Source organism: Poeciliopsis prolifica, unplaced genomic scaffold, assembly GCF_027474105.1.
Source record: "Poeciliopsis prolifica strain line A6 unplaced genomic scaffold, Auburn_PproV2 SCAFFOLD004, whole genome shotgun sequence".
Taxonomy (NCBI): Eukaryota; Metazoa; Chordata; class Actinopteri; order Cyprinodontiformes; family Poeciliidae; genus Poeciliopsis; species Poeciliopsis prolifica.
In genome coordinates, this window is record NW_026562379.1 from 973,198 (window position 1) to 997,747 (window position 24,550).

The 24,550-nt window shown below is 38.5% G+C and overlaps 1 protein-coding gene across 1 annotated transcript in view; it reads left to right on the forward strand.

The window, feature by feature from the left end:
* The window catches only part of rsrc1 (arginine/serine-rich coiled-coil 1), a 137,986-nt gene that overhangs the window by 91,645 nt on the left and 21,791 nt on the right, over nt 1-24,550 (forward strand). The window contains exon 7 of the mRNA XM_055028768.1: nt 12,799-12,870. Within this exon, the coding sequence (XP_054884743.1) occupies nt 12,799-12,870 (72 nt within the window). The remainder of the gene's footprint in view (nt 1-12,798; nt 12,871-24,550) is intronic.

Here is a 24,550-nt window from a genome sequence, read left to right on the forward strand (position 1 = left end):
TAGGATTGGGCAATATGGCTTAAAAGTACAATCTCTAAGTATTATTTTTTTTCTTACCAGATCCAATTTCCGATTGTAATGGAGATTGGATCTGGTGAGAAACTTCCTTTTCTAAAAAAATGGAATTATAAATTTATGACAGGAAATATTTTTTAAAAGTGTCTTTTAAGTCAGTCAACCCATCTGAGAGTTGTGCTGTTGTGTTAAAAGGTTGTTTCCATAAACTAATAAGTTTTAGCATTTAAACTAATACCAAAGTATAACTTCACAACATGTACCGCAAGGAGAGCATTAATGGGGAACATGTTTAAAATTTCCCAAAAATTTAATCTTTAAAAACCAAAAGTTATAACTGACAAAATCAATTTATCACCCAGCCCTAAAAGTTATGTTGATTTTACAGTGGTTTGCTCTATTACGTTTACCTGCAGTTCATGGTTGACTGCACCGTATCAGGGCTGTATCAGTTTTGTTGCCACTTCAACTTTAGTCTTTAGAAGGACAATAATCTCTAACTTCAACTAGACCACAGACAGTGTTAGCCTGACCCAGCATGGGTTACTCACCACCACATGGGTACATTTATGAAGTGGAGAGTGAATTTGATCAAGTAACAAAGGCGCTCAAGCTTCCAGATGTTGAAGTCAGTAGAAGAAGAAGTGAATAACAGTGTGGGATGAGAGTCCTGATTTAAAGCTGCTGGTACAGACCAACAAACTTTCTCAATAGGAAATAGAGAGCGAGCTAAACTGGCCTTGATGCCAAAGCTGTTTTTCTGTAAGCAGTGGCTATTTTAGCAAGTAAGCAGTCAGTATTGAGGATCTTAAATCTTCTCTGTTCTGCCCTTTGCAGCATTCGCTGACTTTTTAGCAGCATAGAAAAATTATGATGTTTTTTTTCTATTTTATATCTCTTGTAGAGAGATCTAATCTATCATTACTTGGATGAGTCACCTGGCAAATTATGAGAGCTGCCATCGACAGAAATTAAGCATAATATAACGTTTTGAGAGAATGAAGTAATGTAATTATATCTGCAGAATTTTTATGACCTTATTCTATTAAAACTGCTTCACAACCTGAGAAATAAACTGATGTTTATTTCTGATGTTTATCTCTTCCTATTTAATTAGGAAGTGATGAATTGGGAAGGGATCGCTATGAAGTGGTGGTAAAAATGTAAACATATTGTCTGTTTTGTTTGTGTTGCGGTGATTACATTATTAAAAAATTGGGGGGTGAGGGGGGTACTTGTTTTATTATACAAGAATACAAAATTTAGCTTTTGTTTCATCAATTGCAATGCTTTGGGGGGGGAAGGATTTTCACCCCGAATCTAACTAATATTCATCATATCGACACCAACCATTGGACCAGTTTAAACCAGGACCACCAAGTTTGTGTCTATCCGCGGTTGTTTCTGTAATGTCAGTTGTGCTTGCTTCAGCCTTTCTTTTCCAATTGGCCGCCCTTTTGAACCCCCTAGTGTCCGCGCGGCGAGTAGCGGCCCTCGCTTTACCTTTCATGTGCGGGGGTCCAGAGAGATTTAAGTCCCATTTGCAGCGACTGCCGCCTCAGCGAAAGACATGAGACGCACTCTAGGTGGTGTGCCATTACAATGGCATCCAACAGGCTTTCAACTTGGGAATCAGAGCCTATTCTCTGCTATTCAACAACACGCTCAAGTGCATTCATACTTGAACAACTGAACAGATGCAACTCACACATTCACGAGACACCTCTAATCTACAACACAACCTCCTTATCTTTCGGTTTCTATGTTCATCCCTGTGTTTTTAATAATAAAGAAGCAATTTTTACAATTCATGAACACAGAACTGCCTTCAAATTTAAACAGTAATAATGTCATAGGCATTACTGTTACTATTCTGCATTTACTATCCTTGGACAGCAAAAAGGCAGCTTTTCTCATTTCTACCTCGATTGACTTTCCTATTACTTTAGTTCAAGTGCAGTCTGTGTTCAATTTGCAGAGGCTTAACAATGCTCTTATTTAAAGGAAGAGTTTTAATATGCACACATGCAGAATTACTGCAGTCCAGCCGGTTGATATTAGCTCTCTTTTAGCTAATAAATGACATACATTTAAAAGTTTTTTTTTTTATTTTAACGTGTAATCCTGAGTCACAAACCTAATTTCTGTAGCCCAGTTTTGTTCCAAGCCCAACAGTAAACCATAACCCAGTTGTACAGAACCAGATATTGTTGGGAAATACGTAAAATACCTTTCTGTTTGCTTATTTTCACATAATATATGGAAAGTATGTCATATATATAGTAAGGAATAATAGAGAGAAATATTTCATTGTTATATATCAGTTGTCTTGTGAAAATGTGAATGTAAAAAAATACAACATAATGTGGATTTTTTTTGTGTGTGTGCATCAGTCTTCTTGTATTTTCAGCAAGATTATACATACATAAAATCCCAAGTGGAAACAATTGTCTTAAAAAGTGTTTTTAGAATTTTTGTACAGGTAATTTGAACACTAGAAAACCAATCGCATTGGTTTATGTACTTCCTGAATCTTTGTGATAGTAAACAACACAAATATGCTTCTTCTATGAGCCGTTTTCTGGTTGCTTGACTGGTAGGACTTCCACCTGATTTTTCACATCAATACGGTGCAGTTCACACCTTGTTTTTCTCCACAAATTTCTTCCATCTGGAAGAGTTGCTATTATGTAATAGTATGCCAATTTAAAGGTTAAAGGAGAGAAAAATAAAAGGTGGAGGGAAACAAAGTACAGCGGAGAACATAAAAGAAACAAGAAAACTACATAGGCATTAGGAGGAGACAGTAGATTTTAGAGATATGAAAGACTTGATCTTGAGGTTGAGATGTCATACAAAGGCCCCAGGATACTTAATATTTTACTGTGTGATCCCTGCATTATAGATTTTTTCTGATTGCCCTCTCATGACCTTTTTGATGCTCATACACAATGCCGATAGGAAAGTTTCCGTCTACAGAACTTTAGTGTTTATGCAAAATGGATGCTTAGGCTTTCAGCAAAACAACAAAACACTGCCATTTTAAACCTAAGAAATAACAGGAAATCTTCTAATATTCAGTAAGAGAACATGTTTGATTTAGAAGTGGAATTTCTGTGCTGAGAATTTCAAGGTTGAACTTTGGTTTAACTGGCTATTATGGTACAGAAACCATGATTTGCATCGACCTCTACATTTTAAGCTCATACAACCCCTTTTTTCGTCTTGGCTTTTTACATTTTGCTTAGGTAGACTTACAAAATTTGATGCCAAAACGGGAAGTTCTTTCAGTTACATTATGTTGACTTCAGTGTACACCCACAGGTTACTATTTTGTAAAACCCACACAAAACCATGGCAATTTCACACAGGTGTGTACACTTTGAGATGCAGTGTAAAAGCTTCTGGTGCATCATTGAGTCGAAGACTTGAGTAAAAGTTTAGGAAAAGAACGTAGTTATTAGCAAATCTGTCAGTCTGACTCTGAATAGATCAGTTAATCTTTTTAGGGCACAGGCAAGACAACATGTCGAAAATCCACTGAACAGTTTAGGTGGAGCAGAAGTGCTCTGTCTAAATATTAGAACATGTCTTGCAAGAAGAGAACTAAATGAAAGGACCTGGTGTTCTACACAGTCAGTGGAGTCGATTCCCTTTCCAAAGAAGAACATTTTCTGAACATACGGATTAGATTGGCCTCGTTAAAGCAAGGATCCAAATCCAGGTAGAACATTGCCAACTTGGATTTCAAGTTTCATACTTTCATGTATTAACTTCCACCGTGAACTCTCTTTTAGTTGTTATAGCATGGTAAAAAAAAAAAAGAAAAAAAGAAAGAAAGAAAAGGAAAACTTTTAAGAAAACAGTTTTCTTAGAGTTTAATGCAGGACGCTGACTAGAACAAAAGTGAAAATCTTTAGCGGTTAGATGCATACTTAGAATTAAAGAAAAGAGTGTTGAATAACCCAAAGCTTATGGTTCGAGTTTACATTTTACTTGAACATTGAAGCGAACAATTCAAACCGTCCCTATTGCTCCACAGCATCGCGCAAACATCAGCACATCGCTGCGCCGCGGCGTCTTGCTCCTTCATTCAGACAATAATTAGACTCTGAAGCATCCATTACATCTAAACTGTAGAGGACCTAATTGATGTAGCGCTCAGCATCACAATATAGCCGTGAAAAGAAGAGAGCTTCTCAGACGATTTCAAATGAATAATTGATTGATTTTGTAAGATATCTCTCTCTAATTGTTTAGTTTGTGAATATTTTATGGGTGTCATTAATTCAGCTTTGTGATTGTAGTAAAAGGAAACACGGGGATGAGAATCCCTCAAGTCTCCTGACTGAAAGATGTCTCGGCAGCACAGGAAAGGACTGCAATTTTCTGTCCTCCTTTTAAGAACTTTTGATTTTATTGATCTAAAATAAATGGCTTTATTAATTATAAATTGACTCCAGGATTTAGAATACCCCTATAGGATATTATCATTGTCATAATATTCCAGATTAAAATATGCTTTATAGTTGTAAAATCTGTGCAAACTTGTGAACAGATCCTCATGCACCTGCATGTTAGCTCAGATCTAAGACAGACTTGTGCTGTGTGCTGTGCCACCCAGTGGATCTTCAGCGTATTACTACTTTTTTTTAAATCCATTTTTAACCTAACACCAGCAGTGTCCAAAGGCCCAGTATCCTGCATGTCTTAGTTCTTTTCCTGGTTCAACACACTTGAATCGAATGATGGCTCATTTGCAGTACCTCTATCGAACTTTGACCTGCTGAGGAGGAAGTTGGACTGGACACCTCTGCTGTACTCCTAAAGTGAAAGCATCATGTGTGTGTTTTCGCTTTAGAAACAACACAGCTTACATCTTTTGAAGAAGTTCTTTACAACCCAGCTGGGGTGTCCAAGCCTGTTAAACAATAAACCCCAACTTTTGATTAAAAAAAAGAGAATGAGATTAGTATACTGCTCAAATTGGTGTACATTTTGTTGTTTTTCATATAGAGTCATCAGTTTCATACTTACATTTTCTAACTATTATTACATTTGAATGTTTTTAAAGATGCACGGATCAGGCTTTTTTCCTGTGCTGACACTGATAAACTGGGTTCTTTGGAGATTGAGCTGCCAGTGATCATTATGGCTTAGGACAGTAGTACGCCAAGAGGTTCTGCATGTCTTTTTGTTTCTTATTGTTGCTTTTTTCTATTATGGTGGTAGGACTTTTTATTTTAACTGAAAATGAAGGAATTAGATTATCCTTCATCAAAGCAGATGACCAAACCGCTACCTAGTTTTAACTAACTCAAAAAACACATGCTATTGGTTGATGCTGGAATGGTGTGAGTTCTTAGTTTTAATTTTTATGCATGCATTAAAAAGAAAAAAGAAACAATTTCAGTATTTGACCTGCCAATAACAGATTAGCCCCAATAAATAGAAAAGTAGGTCACTGATTGGTGCATCTTCGGCTATTTTCTGTTTTAAGATTGTACACGTGTGGAATCTGTCTTCTCTCAGTCTGTCTCTGCTTCGCCTTTCTTATTTCAGGCCTGTTTTGTGTCAGTCAGTGCGCGTACCTGTCTGTCCAACAACCCATTGTTTTTTTATGATTCTTTTGTCTCGACTTTTCTTCCTGTCAGGATTGCTTCTCATCAGGGTGTCGACACTTTTGTCTGCCCGAGTTCCAAACTCCTCTGTCTTTTATTTTTGTTTTTTGTTCCTTTATTGTCTTAGAAGCCTCTCTGGTGTTCTGTATTGGTTCGGGGGGGCCCGGCTGGCGCGGTTTACTGTAAAGTGCTCAGCTGATTGGAGGGGACAGTTTTCCAATGGCGGCGCGCTGCCTCTAATATTCTGTTTGTCGTCGGGCACAAGGCTGATTTATCACGCCTCCTCTGTTGCTGACATTCGGATTCACTTTGATTGGCGGTCGGACAGAATGACACCCGCCGCGACAAAGCCCCGCCAGCATTTCTATGGCTTTTACCATAGCTTCACAATGGTACAGTTGCATAAAAGTGATTTAGAATATCATCAGAAAGTTAGTTTTTCATCTTAATCTGAATGTGGGTTGTGTTGTTTGATTGCTAAGATCAAATGGGATGGTGTCGGAATCTGTCTTCATGATTGGATTGAATTTACTTTTTTTTTTTGTAAGGCTCCTTGAGTCTTCATGTGTTGTGGTGCTATAAAAATGAACTGAATCAAATTAAATGAATTGAATTTAAAAAGTAAAAGACATATCGTAAATGTGCTCACTGCACAACTAATACGTTGAACATGCTTGTTTTTGTTGAATTTGATGATGATTATTGTTTTTAACTGATGAAAACATCATATTATTGTATAAAACCAAAGAAAAAACATTTTTTGTCAACAATGTGAGCACAAATGCGGCATAGCAGGAGCGGTCTCAGCCTGTTGCCGTCCTGAGGTTCAGGAAGATCAGGTTTCACTATAGTGTGATGAGAGACCTTTATTTTTGGTCTCGCATCTTCTTCCTGGCAGTAGAAAACATTTTAACCAATTTGCATGATAAACTGAACTTGACTTCACTCTTTGATAGTAGGGTAAAATGTAATGTATTTGATTGACTTGAAATCTGTCTGTATGACTGGATCAAATTGACATTTATCTTTATAAAGGGGCTCGAAATGACGTGTTGTTAATTGGACTGCAAGATTAGAAAATCTTGCGACGGTGGTAATATTTGTAAATATTGTGATTTAGGAACGATAATAAATGCCAGTTTTTCTTTTTTAGCTGTTTTTTTTTTTTGGCTATTCTTCCATCTTTGACTTTTAATAACACTTCAAATATGTCATCCAACTATTGTTGCATTTCAAGCAGTCCTTTGCGATATGAATGTGGGGCACACTGATACTTCAGTGGCATACTGAACTGAACTGAACTGAACTGAATTTTCCTTCGATGCCATGCAGAATTTTGAACCACTTAGTGGTGTCTATGAAAATGTGCAGAGAATCCATCTCCTTCATCAACAAGCTTCTGGTGAAATTCTTTTTGGATATTTAACTTTTCTTTTTTCCTGACATTGTATCTGGGTCTGGCGTGTTTTACCACAATTCCGACCCGTATCCCGCTTACTTCATTGTGAAACTCCCCAAAACTCTTGAAGCAAGCTTTGCTCCACATTCCCCTCTAGCCTGCTGTTATCCTTTTTACTTGTGGAGCCTTTTCTATCGCTTAACCTTTGAAAGGTATGCTTGGAAACTTCCATATGTGAGGCAGCCGGCTTCGTCGATGACCTTTTGTGGTTTACGCTTCGTGTGGAGAGAGTCAGTGACAGTCTTTATCAACTCTCACGTCCAGGAGTCTTTCCCATGAATCTACAAGAAGCACTTTTATTTACTTATTTTTTTATGTGAGTTACTTTGATAAATAATGTTGCCAATATTCAAGTTTATTGAATATGGGATTTTGTTCACAAACATCTCGGTCTAATCTGCTCGCATTTAGAGATGGACGTCGAGCTGTTCCACCATTTTCTAAGTGCTTTAAGTAGTTTATTGAGCAACAAAGGGAAACTGTCCTTTGACCTTGCAGCCTGACAATATTATATTAGAAGCTCACTCTCTACCTATAGTCCCTTACTGTGCCCAATTCGAGGCTTGATCTGGTCCACCTTTACATTAAATAACAAACCCTCCTCGCACACACAAACTCGCACACATATCCCTCCTTAATAACTCTATAACTCACCTAAGCCTTAGATTTAATTGCTTATCTGTTTGTAAACGCATTAACCCCTCTGCTGGATCTGTTTTGCTGCCATCCCGGGGGCCCGACAAGCTCCTCCGACTGCCGTACCTTACATCCAATGAATAGTCCTTCTCTGAGCGGTAATAGGGAATCAGCATCGTAGCAGCAAGCATTGGCGGCGTGTAAGAGATAAATCAGATTGGGGGTCTTGCTTTGCCAGTTTATTGAATCTAAATTGCGTGCGCGCTTGGCCCCCGCCGGCCCTACACGGCCCATCCATCTCCTGACTGATAATGGAGCGGGCCCGATTCCACCTGGTGGGAGCATTATTACATTTCCCCTCTAACGAGACCCGGCTAATCCTGCCAAGGGAGGAGGACGGAAAAGAGAAAGGGAGAGAATAGGAAAGAACAAGAGAGAAAGAGGAGGAAAACGTTGGTGGAAGAGGTGAGGAAGGAAGGAGAGAGGAGGGGGAGAAAAAACAAAAAAAAAACGTCCATCCTGGCAGCCTGCCTCTGCCTCCCACTCTCCCTCTTTTCTTCTCATTCTCACTTTCCTTCTTCTCTGTTGCTGCGCATAAAACATCTTCTAGCGCCATCAGAGCTACATGGCCCCTGGGCCCCTGAGCTGCAATTACACTCATAATCACAATGTGATTTCACTGACGCTCTCCACCACCTCCCCGCCGATGCCGTCCCCTCGCCTTTCTGCTCTCCACCCCTGCAGCCAAGACTGAACGAAGTCTAAATGAAGTGAAAGGCTTCTCCTCTCGGTAACACCCGGCCGTTTATTACCCGCTTTAATAAAAGTCCATCACAGAATTACCCTACAATGAACTGAAGCCACTCAGTTGCCGAGAAAATATACTTCCAATAAGCGGCCTCCGCTCGCAGACTCAGACGGGTCGCAGTTGTTGATTATTTTCGTATACTTTTTTTTTTTTCCTCCTGTGCTGTTACAGCTGTAGCGTTAACAGGCTTTTCATGATGGTGCAGCAAAGTATGTTGCCTTCATGTTTTTTAAAGCAGAGCTCCTTATTGATGTAATTAAATCACATCCCAGGCTCGGCGCTCAGCCTTACTTTCATTGTTTTGAGGGGGCAGGAGCCCCCGTGAGGCAGTGCACTGATGAGAGATGGATAAACAGTTTGATTTGCTGCTATTGCCCCAAGGCACGGTGTACTGGAGAGATGAGCAAGAGAAGGGAAGAGAAAAGCATTAAAAAAGGAAAAAAAAAAAATGGGGACGGGTGGGATACGGCAAAAAAGAAGAAGCAGGGAAGCAAGAACAGGATAAGAGAACCTGTTGGAGGAGGGATGAAGGGATAGAAGGTGGAGGATAAACATGCAGAGAAAAAAAGGCGACAAATCGTTCCTGTTGTTTGTGTACAAATTTGTGTGCACGCAGGCAATGTTTTTTTTTTTTTTCCTCCTTCTTCTCTGTTATTTTTTGCTTGTTTGCCTGTTTCCCTCGCTGTCTTAGCTCTTCCTTCATCCTGCATGGCCCGTATCTATCTGCCTGTCTCCTCAAATCCTCCCCCCCCCCCACCCATACCCCACTCCGCTCCGTCTCTTACCTGCCTCCTGGTAGCCCCGAGCAAGGCGTGAACCAAACAACGAGAAGTTCATTCGCGCACACACATAAACGTGTCTGTGCATACAAACAAGAAGCGGTTGCAAAGGTGTACAGGATTTTACAAACGGCAATGGTTCTGCCGCATTTCTTCAAGCCTAGTTTTCTTTTTTGGGGGGTGGTTACGTTTTGAATGTTCAACCCAGAACTACTGTTCCCTGGAACTTAATTTGCCAGAACCTTTTATTTTTCCTCAGCAATTAGCTCTATCTGTTTCCACCGAGGAGTCCAAAACCAAACGTTTTACCGCTATATCTTGTGTGTACTAGTCCCACAAAAGATATACCTCGCATATCTTGTGTGGGACTGGTACCCATTTCATCCCTCTTCAGAATTTGGATGTTTTCCTGCATTTTGATTGATCAGCGGGTGATTAAAATAGGGGGCTCGTTCAGCATGCCACGTACGCAAAAACGTTTATCTTTGGACCATTTTTCAAACTTAAAAATGGATATTGATACATCTCCAGCAGACGTGATTGATAGGATTTGTATTTTGGAACATAAACACTGCGAACCATGTTAACTTTACCAGTTTTGATGAGGAAACAACTCCTTATCACGTCTCATTAAATGCATTCAAAAATTATCTTACTAAGGCATTTGAAAGTAACCACTTTAAAACACTGAAATTCGTCATAAATTAATAAATGTTTAAAGTTGGTGTTTGCAAACAAAATGCTAACTATTTCTGTGGGATCTTTTCAAATGACCAGGAAACATAAATTGTGAAGTAGTTTGAAAAAGGAAATGACTGAAATGAAAATGTTGGGAGCTTCCGAACTCAGTGACAATTCCTACAGAGCTGTATCGGGCTGTTTTTCAGTAGTTGATTTCTGTCCTCAAATCTGACACAGAGTAGAATAGAAATAGAAACAGTTTTTATTGAAGTGCCAAGCGAAAATTTAGATGCAAAAGCAGCATCACAAAAAAAAAAGAATCTTAAAGTGTTGAAAACAATATATAATAAGATTGACAATAGCAACGCTAACAGTGATAATAACAAAAATGTACTGAACAAGACAATGACAAAAAATACTGAGCGGTTATTAAAAATAAAATCATTTGAGCCTGGTTCCAGCAGCGAAAGCATTGTGGGTTGAAAGACACCAGAAACAATCTCCACTGCTACCTGGAGAGGTTCATGCAATGGAAATGCACCTTAATTTGAGTGCCCAATAATTCTCATTGCTTTGCTCCCAAACGCATTCACCCTTCACTGCTCAGAGGAGACAGAGGAGTGTTCAATCATCCGCGCAGAGTCATTGTTGGTAAAGATGCGGAACCTCCAGACTTAACCAGCCATGTCAGCCCTGTGACGGCTTCTTTGTCTCCACCAATTACCGAACAAAAGCGGCCGTTCGGCCGTCGGCCTCCTGTATCCAGACATTTTCCTGTACGGCTATTTGTACTTGTAGCACAAACTCTTTAACGATCAGAACATATGTGTGCACGGGCATGATGAGTGGTGCAATAAACCCCACTTGGACACCCACAGCTGTGCCCTAAAACAAACAAGGCTGCAAGCGCTCGCAAACACTTACACCCACACTCCGATTGTATTAACCAAAACAGTGCTGCGGTCTCATTCCCTTCCTCTCCCTTCTCTCTCGTCATCTCGTTCGCCTCAGTTTCTCTCCCCTGTTTTTTCCTCTTTTTTTCAAAGTTTAAACTCATTAAGTGTAATGATATTGGAGACTCAATTTTACATAGCTCACTCATCAACCAAGTGAGATAGCAATAAAGGCGAATGGCTCCACCGAGGCCCTAACACTGCAAAATAAATGATGCGCCGCAACGGAAATGTAATTAATTTAGAGGCAGTATTGATAGTCCTGCCATACACGGCATTATATTTTTTAATGCGGCTTAACATCTTGATTATTCGGAGGGAAAAGTGTGTGTGGTTGGGGGGGGAGTAGAGCAGAGACAACGTGGTATGTGATGAGGCCACGCTTAAGATGCCCTGACGAGTGTTTGTTCCCGCTGCCTCACTTTCTTTTAAGCTTTTCATTATACCAAAACGATAAACACCTCTTAGGAGGAAATGCTGACTTTGCGCAGGTATAAATAAAAAGCCGAGAAGGGTACCATCTTGCAGCGAGATTATGTTTATGCAATGATAAATCCTCATAGCTTACAATGGGGATTTTTTTCTTCTTCATGAAAACATAAGTTTTGCAAACATAAAAGCTAAATATTCCTTCCTTTCTTGAGTTATCTGTAAAAATTGATTTCAGAAAAAGGTAAATTTACTGTGAATTTCAGCACAGCTGTGCACTCATTATAGTACATCATTTTGATCCGTGGTTTTGGGGTCACAAGATTGAGACAAATACAATTTTAGCAATATTTTGTGGAAAGCTGATAATATCGGCTAACGTAAATTTGAATGGACCTGCGAAGGAGGACCATTGGAGGTAGATACCAGCAAGGAGAATTTTAAAATGTTTTACAAAATGTTTTACAAATTATCGGCACCAACTGATCATCAATAGATGAAACTTTCATTGCACAAAACCTTGCTTTTACGGACCTGACTGTGTCATTATATGCAGGGCTCGACAATATGGCTGAAAAACGCACTGTTTTGTCAAAAGATAAGTTAATGAGCGTAGACGGACTGGCTTACTTAAAAATAGTCTCTCATTCAGCACTACATGCACATCAGGCAGTTCAGCTTGTTTTCACAGAAAAGAAACAAGCCTGTGCCAGCTGCTACGTCCTGACATCTGAACCCTGAACATAGAGGTGGGATCAGGGTGGCTGATATAGTTTGAAAGAAATGCAAATTCCTCACTTTTTCTTTTTTACTGAAAATAAATTTTAAATGGGCTTTTAGTTTGTTTTTGGTGTTTCTGTGGATGATTGTACAAAAATGGGGCATATGGTTTTTATTCGTGGAAACTGGCCCACAGAAAAAAGATTTGAATCACACGACTAAGTGATAAGTTACGGTTTTTGTCTGGCAAATTTTGAAGCGACTCAATCTAGATGTGTTAGATTTTGAAGTAGAGAAGATGTACTCGTTTAAAAAAGCAAAATAGTTTTTTTTTCCATTAATATTATCAGGATGCCAGTATGTGTATAGTACTTAAAAATCATTTGTATTTAACTGTCACTCTTTCTCAATTTCTTTTTTCTACCTGGGTCACAAAATATTGCAACATTAAAAGTAGAGAAAGCTCCGTCAATGAATATGTTCCCTGCCAGTTTCATAGGTGGACCAAAGTGTCAAACTCAAAGGTTCACCTTCACATCCGAGGCTCATAATACTAGCTGAGACTACTTCAGAAAACAAAGAAAATAGCGTCATTATGAGAAATCAAGGATAATCACATTTGTATTTGAATAATCAAGTCAACATTTAGAATATTGACTTTGCTTTTAACTTTGTTTCCTGCCATTTGTCATTTCAGCTAAGACAGATGAAGTTCTGAAGGCCAAAGTCGCCAAAAGAGAAGAAGAAGCCCGAAAGAAGCTTGAAGAAGGTAAGTGTTCATGCTGATGTTTAGAACTTGGAAACGTTGACTTATAAGCCAACGTCAGCATCTAACACTGACTATTTTTAGCCAATATGAAAACTGAAATTATGGTGAAACAGATTGTGTCAAAAATTTAGGTCTGAATGGATCCAGGGTGATACATGAGAATAGTTTTGATCCACAAACACATAAATCTTTGCTTAAAAATTATACACACAAAAATTGTGTCCAAATAAAAATCTAATTGTTAGGTCAACAATAATGGACAAAACATCAAGTTAGCACATTTTGCAAGTCAGGTAAGACATTTGTATTTTTTTAGTCCATTTCCAGCCCAGATTGTTTATTAATTCTTTAATGTTTATACCAGCTTAATCCTGTTTAGGGTCATGGTGTGTGTCGCTTTTAGCTTTTAGCATAGCTACTTTACTTGCTCAGGAACACACGTTATAGGCCAGAGGTGGGAATACACACAGGGTGAACAAGTGTGCATTCCCACACATGTTCACAATAGTATGGAACCAAATTCTCAATTCTTGTTACATAGTAAATGACATGAAGTGAATAGTATTTCAAACGAGCAGAAGAAATATTATGTTTTTTGAACATCAATAGTATTTGTTGGTAATTTGTTGCTAAGACAAATTCCTTTGTCTTAGCTTCAAAACAAGCTGAATGGCTTCTAAGACAAATGGCTTCTTCAGACATTTCTGAAGAAATTTAAGCGGGGCCTGCCAAAGTGTGCTTGTCTGTTGGAACCCAGCGATCTGATGCTAAAAATTAGCATCAATGCTAAAGTAAGCTACAATGTACTCAGTAGCATGTGGAACGTCACAGCATGTTGAGTAACATGGAGTCTATTCTCTGTACTCTGTTCAGTATGTCAAAATTGGTGTAGAAGCTAAAATTGGCCAAAATGCTAATGTTAGCCTCACTAACATGTTGTCTTACATTAGCTGTGTCCGAATTCAAGGTCTGCATCCTTTGACGAATTGGTTTTGGTAGACCAGGTCCTTCCAAGGCCGTGAATAAACTAAGACCGGAAGAGAAAAGCTGTGAATTCAGACAGGTCTCGAACTGTTAACTCAGCGGGAGCAGACTTGTCCGAAAATGTCAGAGCAGCTCAACTGAGCAGATATTTTAGACTTAAATTTTCGGCTAAAAACGTTGTACAAAATTGTGTGGTGTTATTTAAAGTGTAACATAACAAAATAATTTCTCTTCACTGCCAATGTTGCTGGCAGTGAAGCAACAATGGCGGTTGCTTCACCGGACCCGCAGTGGATTTTGGGATATGGGGGGCTGTGAAGGATACACCGGGCCCGTCCTTCAAACTTGGGGAAAAGAAGGACGCATTTGAAGGAGTCTTCAAATTCAGACTGGCCTTGTCGCCTCGCTATGATGTAATCAGCCTACAAATCTGTCCTTTGAAGGATGCAGACCCTGAATTCAGACACAGCTATTGACTTCCTCCATGCTAAACATGGCTAACAAGTAAACAAAATAGCTAATGTGGGCAGTGCAAAAGTCACCTGATTTAAATACTGTATTGTATACAGTGTATACAAATGATTAAGCACACAACTTTATTTACATTCGGTGCCATTACTTTTACAAATCAGGAGTAAAAGTAATGGGAACCTCAGGATCAGGGCAGGGCAGTGCAGACAAGAGGCTCTATGAGCCGCCCCCACTTGTGGGGGCAGTGCACTGCTGATGTTTATGCTAATGTTAATGCACTGCCTTTTGATTTTCACTTTTCCATAAGTAAAAATCAGATGTTTACTTCGTGGCACTTGGTTATCAGAAAACACACTCATCTCTTAGCAACAGATTGACAACAAATATTGTTATTGTTCAAAAAACATAATATTCCTTCTGATCGTTTGAAATACTTCTTACCTTATGTTAATTAACAAGAATCGTGCATTTGGTTAATTTTTCGGAAAAGTTAAACTTTTTTTTTGTCATTGGTGGTAAATACATAACTATTCAACACAAGGGTAAAAACTTGTTTTGTACTTCGTGGCAATTTGTTACCAGAAAAAAAAACACAGAATTAATTCTTGTTTATAAAACATAAGTTCCTTTGAAATTAGACCCAAGAAATTTACAGTTGGTAAAGTTTTCAATAGTAAAAACCAGATGTTTTCTTCGAAGCACCTTGTCTCTTAGTTACAGATTAACAACAAATATTGTTATTGTTCAAAAAAACATAAGATTTCTTCTGAAATATTACTTACTTTATAATCCTTGCCATTTAACAAGATGTGTGCATTTGGTGAATTTGGCAGAAAAGTGAAAATATTTTTGGTTTTTTTTGTCATTGGTGATGAATATATTATAAACAGACATTCAACACAAGAGTAAAAATCTGATTTGTACTTCGTGGCAGTTTGTTACATTAAAAAAAAAAAAAAAAAACGCTCATATCTTAAAACCAAATTCATAATTGTTTATTAAACATAAGCTCCTTTGAAATACTCCTTGTCAGCTTAGACACAAGAAATTTACATTTGGTGAATTTTGCAAAAGTAAAAATCAGATGTTTACTTTGCGGCACTTGGTTACCAGAAAACACGCTTGTCTCTTAGCAACAAATTACCAACAAATACTATTGATGTTCAAAAAACATAATATTTCTTCTGCTCGTTTGAAATACTATTTACTTCATGTCATTTACTATGTAACAAGAATTGAGCATTTGGTGAATTTTTCAGAAAAGTACAACTTTTTTTTTCATTGGTGGTAAATATATTATAAAATATATTATATTCAACACCAGAGTAAAAATCTGCTTCGTTGCTGTTCGTTACCAGAAAATAATGCTCATCTCCTAACACCAAATTAATTATTGTTTATAAAGCTTACCTTTCTTTGAAATACTCCATGTCTGCTCAGACACAAGAAATTTACAATTCTTAAATTTTGCAAAAGTAAAAATCAGATGTTTACTTATTTGCACTGGGTTACCATAAAACAAGGTCGTCTCATAGCAACATATTATCAACAAACATTGCTATTGGTCAAAAAACGTAAGATTTCTTCTGCTCTTTTGAAATACTACTTACCTTGTAATACTTACTAGAATTATGCATTTGGTGACTTTTTCAGAATGCTAGTGCAGGCCCCAGTTACCTTAACACGCATGTTTTTGTCTGAGGGAGAAAAACCCTGAAGAAATCATAGAAACTGTTGCAGCATATAAGTAATGCTAACCACTCCTACACAGTGCAGCCCCTTATGTCTGCTCACTGCTCTTTATAAAGATTAATGGAAATAGATCTCCAACCAACCACAAAAATATGAAGCTTTTAATCCCTTTTTGTTTTTTTTAACTGATCCTTGGTTGTTTCATTCTACTTCTAATCTGTCAATAATAATTTAACTGGTTTCCTTTTGTAACTTTGCTAAAAAATAACAATATTAATAATAATTAACTATTTTAAAGTAGTATCAGTTCAACAGTTGTAACTATTTCAAAACAGGGACAAAATAGATAGCTGCAGTATTTCGCAATATTTTGGATGTGTTGTGTTTTCTCATGTAAATTTAGCATTAGCTCTAACATCTGTGTTGGCATTACAGGCTGGTTTTAGCAGGTCTATTTAGCAGTGAACCTGGACTATATTATCTGTAGTCCCACCCAATAATAAAAAGCAAGGCATAAACAATAAAAAAAAACAAAAAAAAACGTGTAAAGCAATTTCCAACAATACCTTCTTTTTTTTGCTCGAAAGTTGCAAAAATGTATTGCTGCAAGTCAGGTTTGTTTACAGTGTGATTCCATAAGTATAAACTGTAGATAAAATTAGCATTTGCTGAATGAGAGTTAAACATAGTGTTAATTTGCTAGCATTTAAATAAATAAAAACTGGATTTAAATATGTCTCATTCAGTCTCTATAAAACAACCGATGTCTGATACTGCTTTCTGATACACTTCACCTCTACTTCGCTAGCAACAAATTCAGGGATGCTGATTACAATCTGTAGTTTTTATTAGAACAGCTGTGATCTGCATGGAAATGCAGGCAGAAAGGAAGAAACATGCTTAGCATTGCAGGTGATAAATTCAGTCGAGCTCCTTCACGACCAGCAGCATCGGTTTTACATACACAGACACACACACTGCCTCAAGATTATCTTGATGCACATTTAAATAAAGTCAAGAGTAATTTGCTGTGGATATACTAACAGTAATAAAAGTCCTCAGATAGAATTAATGACCCAGGTCCCTTGACTGACCAGGACATAATAGAAATGAGAATATCAAATGTACCACAAGTGTCTATGTGCACGCCCACACAGATGTGTGTCGTACTGTAAGTTGTCCTTGTTTGTGCTTGTGTTGATGTTGCTGGATTTAACTCCGTCACTCTTTGTGGGGATTTTTTTTTTTTTTGCGTTGAGTGTGTGTGTGTGTGTGTGTGTGTTTCTTTGTACAATCGGTGGCAGCGTGACCTTTAAAGTTAGCTGACCTTTTAGCCAAATGAAAGCGTAGCTATAAGGAACTAATTAGCCCTGCACTTTCTTTTTCTTTCACTTATTTAAGGAATAACTTATTCCCTTCCTACCTTTTTTTCTTGCCCTGTTTTTTCTGTCCGGTCTCGTTATGATTTGAGTTAATGTAATTTGTTTTTCTTTGTCTCAGAGCTCCATCTTCTCTTTCCTCATGAATAGTTTTAATACTTTCTCCTGTTTTTTGTCCAGCAAATTATGTACTAGTTTCATTTCTCCCTGTCAGTTTGTGCCTTTTTCAAGGTCCAGCCAACCTTTTCACTATTCTTCACTTCACATCTGCAGGGAGACATAGAATATGTTGTGAATGTCTTTCTTTTTCTGTGTAGCCGTTTATTAAGCAAAGTTCTTACAAAAAACAATCAGCTTCTTGCCTCATAAGATTTTTTTTCTTCACACGAAGAAAGTTTAGAGAAGCAACTTAAAGTGACCCAGGTGGCCCTCTTTCTTTGCAAAAGAAGCAAGTGCTTCCATCACAAGTACCTCAATGCACTATCAGAACCATGCAGCTTCATCCTCTTCTGCCCTTCCTCCAAGCACACTGAAACTGAATAGTTGGACCACTGCTGATGCTAACAGCAGATCACCAGGGGTCTCCTCACTCCCTGCAGGGCCTCTCAGAGGTCAGCACGACTGCAAAGTTTGCACTTGAACTGCTAAGTCAACTGAAATGAGAAATCCTTTTAAAGAGAACGGAGGGGAGAAGTGAACGCTACCACCTACACTCCTTGTTCATAAATAGATCCGCATCCTAGACCGTCGGTGCATTTGCGTTAGTTTAGCCCTAATCGAAACCACTGAGATCTGATTCATGTGGATGCTATAATATGCAAGCTATTATTGTAGCAAACCGCGTACTGTTGAGCCCTGAGAGAAGAGAGAGAGAGAGGGGGGGTTATCAGCCAGGTTTACTGAGAGGGAGGAAGAAGGGGATCAATAACTGGCCCCGTGGTCATCAGTTAACAAAGTAGTAGCTGCTTAAAAGGAATGTTTGGCTTTCTGGTTAAGGGCAGCCAGATGATGCTAGTGGTTGAAATCGGAAGCGTAGGAAATGAAAGGGGGTCAGAATGAGCGAGGTGTAGGATTCCTTTGTTAGTTTTATGCTTCGTTTAGGCTATTAAAGCTTAGAAATGCAGTTTGTTTGCCCAGGGGTCTCCAAGCTAACTTGGTGACCCAGCTATAATAAGATGGAATCACTGCCAAAGTTACACAGCTGGTTTGTTTGGACTCTACTTTAACTGGGAACTTTATAAAAGCTCAGTTAACACAATAAAAACCATTATTGTATGATTAGTTTTCTAAAAATAACAATTTAACCTGCTATATCTGAGAAGTTTGTAGTTATTAATTAGCCCTTATTGTACTTGGAACTTGCTTATCCCACCATAAAATTATTCTATTTTTCTTGGAGGGGGGTGATAACATTTTAACGTTGATGTGTGTTTAGATAATGACTTCTATTTTCTATTTGCCACATCACAACTTGAGTTTTCACACAACTCAATGATTATTTTATTATTTGAGTTACTAATAGTTATTCTAAAATAAAAACAGAAATTTCCATAAAGTTTATTTTTGTCATTTAAATAGTTATAATTCTGGATTTTAAACTGCACCCAAACTTTTCAAACTGGTTCGGGCTTAGATGCCAATAGAAAAGAATGAGTTCACAAAATTATTTTGAAATTTTGTGAACAAAGTCATTCCTAATTGTAAACTGTGATTCAAAAGATCTGTATTTAATGTTGGATTTTCTGGTTCAACATTAAATAGCATTATAGTTTGTACAATATGCATGTTTTCCCAAACAGCCAAACAAAGTGAAATGGCATTTTACTATGTTACTAATATAATTAAAACATGGTGACAAATCTTGATAAGTGAATTTGAAAAAGTGTGGGATTTTTTAAATGGAAATGTTGTAGAAACCCTTCTTGGTTGTTGGAGATTTATTATTTATAATATCTGTTCTCATTTTGATTTTGATTCTTATACTCAAGCAAAAACATTGCTCATGTCATACATACACAAACAGTATGACAGTGTTGTGATTAAGTGCTATTGCACTTAATCGAGAACCAGAGATTTATTTGGATCATTCTTTTGAAATTGAATTATTCAACATGGCTGTACTATAATGTATGTTATACATATTTTGAAAGACCCTCCAGTTTAGTTGCCATTTTGTCATTTTCAAACTTCTGACTCTCCATCCAAATATTTACATATTTTAACTTTGTTCAAAGCTTTTTGAACAAGGAATGGCAACACAAACCTCAATATGAAGTTATGTTAATTTAACACAATTGTTTTCATCTTCTGTAATACTTAATATTAACAATTACTTTAAAATTAGTTTTCTTGAGAACTATTCAATATTTCACTGTGTCTTCTGCTACATCTGATGTAAAATTTATGCACAGATTTGCTAAGGCCAGTAGTTAGTGGTATAAACATTGTGAAAGTAGGGAAAAATAGAGAAGAAGAAGAAAAACGTAGGTAAATGTTGACTTATTTCATCATTGCAGAATAAACTTATAATGACACAATGTGTTTTGCGGATGTCATACTGCCCTAATTGAACAACTTCTCTTTAGATTTCAGGGTAAAATGTAACACAGCTTCATTGGAAACTGCTCCTTAAAAAGCCTCCAAACACATACACACACGCACACACACACGCAGTGTTGACTTGTGAAACCTCAGCCCGGTGTGTCATTTGTGAGAAACGTCTTTTCATCTGTGCTGCCCTTCTGTAAAATACAGAATCATGTAGATATGGATTGGACACTAGCCTATAGCCTACAGATGGTATCTTAGCCTCAAACCTGCTCTGTCCCCATTACCTCAAACTGCCACCAGATTGGGAGATCATATATTTTAATGAGACGTATAATAGCTCTTTAACCCATATCATTAGGGGAATATAGTATACCTACCGTTTGCTCTTTTGACTGTTAAACGAAAGGACTGTTTCCCTAATTACGTGGCGCGTAGGACAGGTCATGGGTTGGATGTGTACCTGTGTGTGCTTGTGCGCGTGTGTGTCTATGTTCAGGAATTGTATGACCATTAAATATTCAACCGCAACTCCCCCCCACCCGCTATCCAATCCCCCCTCTTTCTCGACCCAGCATCCATTAACGCCTCATCACCGTTTAACTAGCTCTGTTGTCAATCACCTCAGGGCCTTGCCTGAAACTGGAAAATGACTGGCTCTGGTTTCCTACCTTAAAAAGACGGAATCAGAGTCCACACTCCTTGCTAAGTGGTTGGATACCTCAGTGAAGGACAATTAAATATTACTGGAATATAATGTCATTAGGGAAAGTGTGTCTGCGCCTTCGTTTGTTTGAATGCTCTACTAAGCAGTTTGGCAGTCAGCTAAAATTTCCTCTTCGCAAACATGCAATGATAATGTGGGTATGTGTGCATGAAGTTAATGATGCAATACCTTTTTTCTAATTGAAAATAATAACTAATCCATGGCTAACAAGCTCTTGTACAATCCACAGCCATGTTCCTGCAGTTCTGGCCTATCTTGGCTGTAATAAAAGAACAGGAAATGAGAGGCAAGTGAGAGCGGTGGCTTGGACATTGATGCTTAATGTAATCTGCCTTGAAATCAAATTATTTGACCTGGAAAGCCTAACAATACAAAACTCCTGCCAGGCTGCTGTTAAATATTTAGCACGTGCCTGTCATGAATACAAATGGAGCACAAATTAGAATCTACAGGCGCGTGACCCCCATATCAGACCCGAGGAGCACGGGGGGGGGCTGGCTCTGCTTTAAATGTTTTAATTACCGGGGCCACGGTGTGGCGTGCCACGCTACCTCGCCGAGCCGCGTGGCTTGAAGGACAAGCAGTGAAATTCAAGTGCTGGTAAACATGAGCAATCCGGTGTCCGTGATCTCTTCACATTAACTAAAACACGGGGATTCAAGAGGGAGATTGTTTGAATTTTGCCATGCTGTTGTTGTGCACTTGCTGGACAGTTTGTTACATACAAAGACATACAAATTACAGCAGAGGTAGAGAAGGCTCAAGGACACTTCTGATATCAACCGTTTCCCCATTCATCACAAGGACAGCTGACATTTGATAACGACTTAAGACTTGGACTAGTCCCACACTGTTTTCTCAACATTGCTGTTACTACTACAATTAGTATTATTTCTAAGCATCTAATTTCTCTAATCAGCAATGCGCACATCATGTTGTCTGTATAACATTCAAACTGTCATGGATTATTTACCATCAGAAGCCAGAACAAAGAATGCATTCTCATCATTATCTTTTTATGAGCATAGAGGATACTGCTTAAGACTCTTATTGTAAAGATCTGGAAGGAAGTTGTCTGACACAATTCTGTAACATAGATGGTCCTCAAACTGTAGAGAACTGCTATCACTCTTTTTGTTATCCTGGCGAGTATGATCACGTGTTTTACTACAACACTGATGCTCTAAACTAGTAGGAAAATAAATAAGACAGAGCATCACAAAGATTGCAAACAATGATTCAAAGTTAACTTACCTGGCATTAAACATTGGTGGGAGTGAACATTTTCTTCACTCCCACTCTTTGGAAAATATTTCTGGCACCCTTTGGGGCCCTATATAATAATATAGGGGACATCCATTGACATCTCACTATTTGCTCGTATGGGGTTGAATCTATTTGCTAGTATGGGGTTGTTATATATGACATGATCACTCAAACCAATAAGGACCAACTAAATAATTAAAAAATGACTCATAGATGGTCTCGATGTACATTAATTTGTTTCATTTCTGACTTTCTGGAATTACACAAAGCCTCAACTACAAGTATTGGTCAAAGCACAGAAAACATTGTCGTACAAGAATATCTATCCCACTCAGACTGACTCAAAAATGATCAAACTTCCCTATTAATTACTCATTCCTGGCATCACACTGACGATGCCCCTGGGTAAATCTTCATATTACACTCATTCCAAGCTGGCTACACCCAGTATAGCTATCAATAGATAAAATTGTTGAGCTTTGTGTCACACACTCTGTCATTGTTAAAGCAGCCTATGAATATCGTCTCTCATCATGTCCATTGCTTTTTGACCACACTGTAACTTACTTCTGGCGACTCCTACTAGCAGGATAATGCACCACGTCACTAAGATCAGATCATCTCAAACTGGTTTCTTGAGGTCACTGCTCAATCCAGTGAAAAACATTTGGAGTGCTTAGGAACAGGAGATTCACATCATGAATGGGCAGCAAGCTAGTCTCAGAAAATCTATTGCTGTCATATCAATATGGACCAAAATCTCCGACACCCTCATGAATCATCTCTGCTGTCAGAGAAGTAAAACAATACAGAAAGCAAAGGGGGTTCCAACCCGATACTAGCAAGGTGTGGCTAATAAAGTGGCCAGTGTGTGTAGTTTATTTTATACTCTCTCAGAATAAAGGATATACCAGTTTTAAACTGTTGTCTTTCTATTGGCTATATGATCTACCGCTGGACTCGAGGGAGGCACTGTATTGCTGTTGTGCACTCCGAGCTGAAGAAAGATCCGTCTCAGTGATTTTGATGTAAGAAAATCTGGTTTGTATCGACTGGGTATTGATTAGTGGAGTTGGCCTCATCTCCTGTCGTTACTTCAGATAAATGGCCTTATTTGTTGTGTTATTATGTTCAACACAATCATGCCAGGAACAGTCAGAGGAGTATTGAACCGACACTTCATTGGCTTCATGGCTTCTATTTGTTCCAGGAATTAAAGGATGTTCTATGCCAGTACAGCACTGCGAATTGAGCACACTGACGGTCAATTACGCCATCACTTTAAAGATCTTTTTCAACATTACTGAAGAACAGTCAGGGTTATATCTGACTTTTTGTCGTGTCTAAATCAGGACTGATTTAGGGATAAATAAAGCCTGGGATTGAGTGTAGCCATCCTTCGTTTTCTTCCTATTCATTCAGGTTTGTGGTCCCCCACCCCACCCTTGAAATGATTAGTTATGCATGGCTTGTAAGCACTGAATCAGAGTTATGGTCCCTGGGGAAATAAATTTGGCAGAAAATCAGTGTGAGAAGATTTAATTATCACGAGGAGACCTTTTTTCCTTGCCTTGGCCCACTGAAGCCCAAATGCCTTTCCTCTCCTTTCCTTTTCCGTTCTGTGCTCATCTCTAAACGTAGCAGCCGGGGGGGAGGGGGGGAGCCCCAGCGTTCATGCAGCATGCCAGCCCTCTGCTTGCCTCCCTTCTCCCCCCAATTTGTTTCATTGCATGGTAATAAGTAAAGCAATTACTGCTTTATTGATTCTTCATCACGGCAAATTTAAGGCTGATTTTCTTTTCCCGCTTACTCCTCACATACCCACCCCTCACCCCCCCCCCCCCCCCCCCCACACACACACACACACACACCCACACACACACACACACACACACACACACACACACACACACCTTTATCCCTTCGGAAATGGCACAGCAAGGTGATTAGTTGACCTCCTGTCCTGAGCGCTGCTGGTCTCGTGAACGAGTCGCGGTGAATGCCGAATTCTCCTAACCCCGTTTGATCTCCCATCCCCCTTGTCCTGGACTAATGGGATGCCGATGCCGCCCATGGTGGCTGTCACATCCACAGGAAAGGAAGCCATGGCTTGATAGTTTCTGTATAGATGACTATGGAATGACATGTTTAACTCAATAACAGTGGGGAGCTATCTGTGCCATGGGCAACATTACTCAGAAATTGACCATGTATCCTTTTTACACTGACTTCATCCAGGCCAACCTGGCAGATGATTGACAGAAACCTTTTACCCCTTTCACTCATAATTGTTTCTTGGGTTACTCTTATCAATTATCCTGTTGCCAGTAAACCAATGTCCAAAGAGTCACCAGATAAAAGCATTTTATGGGTACTTTGTAGAAGATATTAGATACCTAATAAGATCTTCTGTTAGATTAAGATTAAAAAATAAAAAATTTTTTAACTTTGTATTTGGTTTTTTACCTTATAGATTTGTATTTAATACTAAATTGAAATCATTCTCTTAGTCTGCCATTCTGTCCAGTAGCTGACTGCCATGTTAACTGGAGCAGGTAGCCTTGCTAAGTAACCAGCTGGTTATACATTCAGTGTTACTCCATGTAGATCAGAA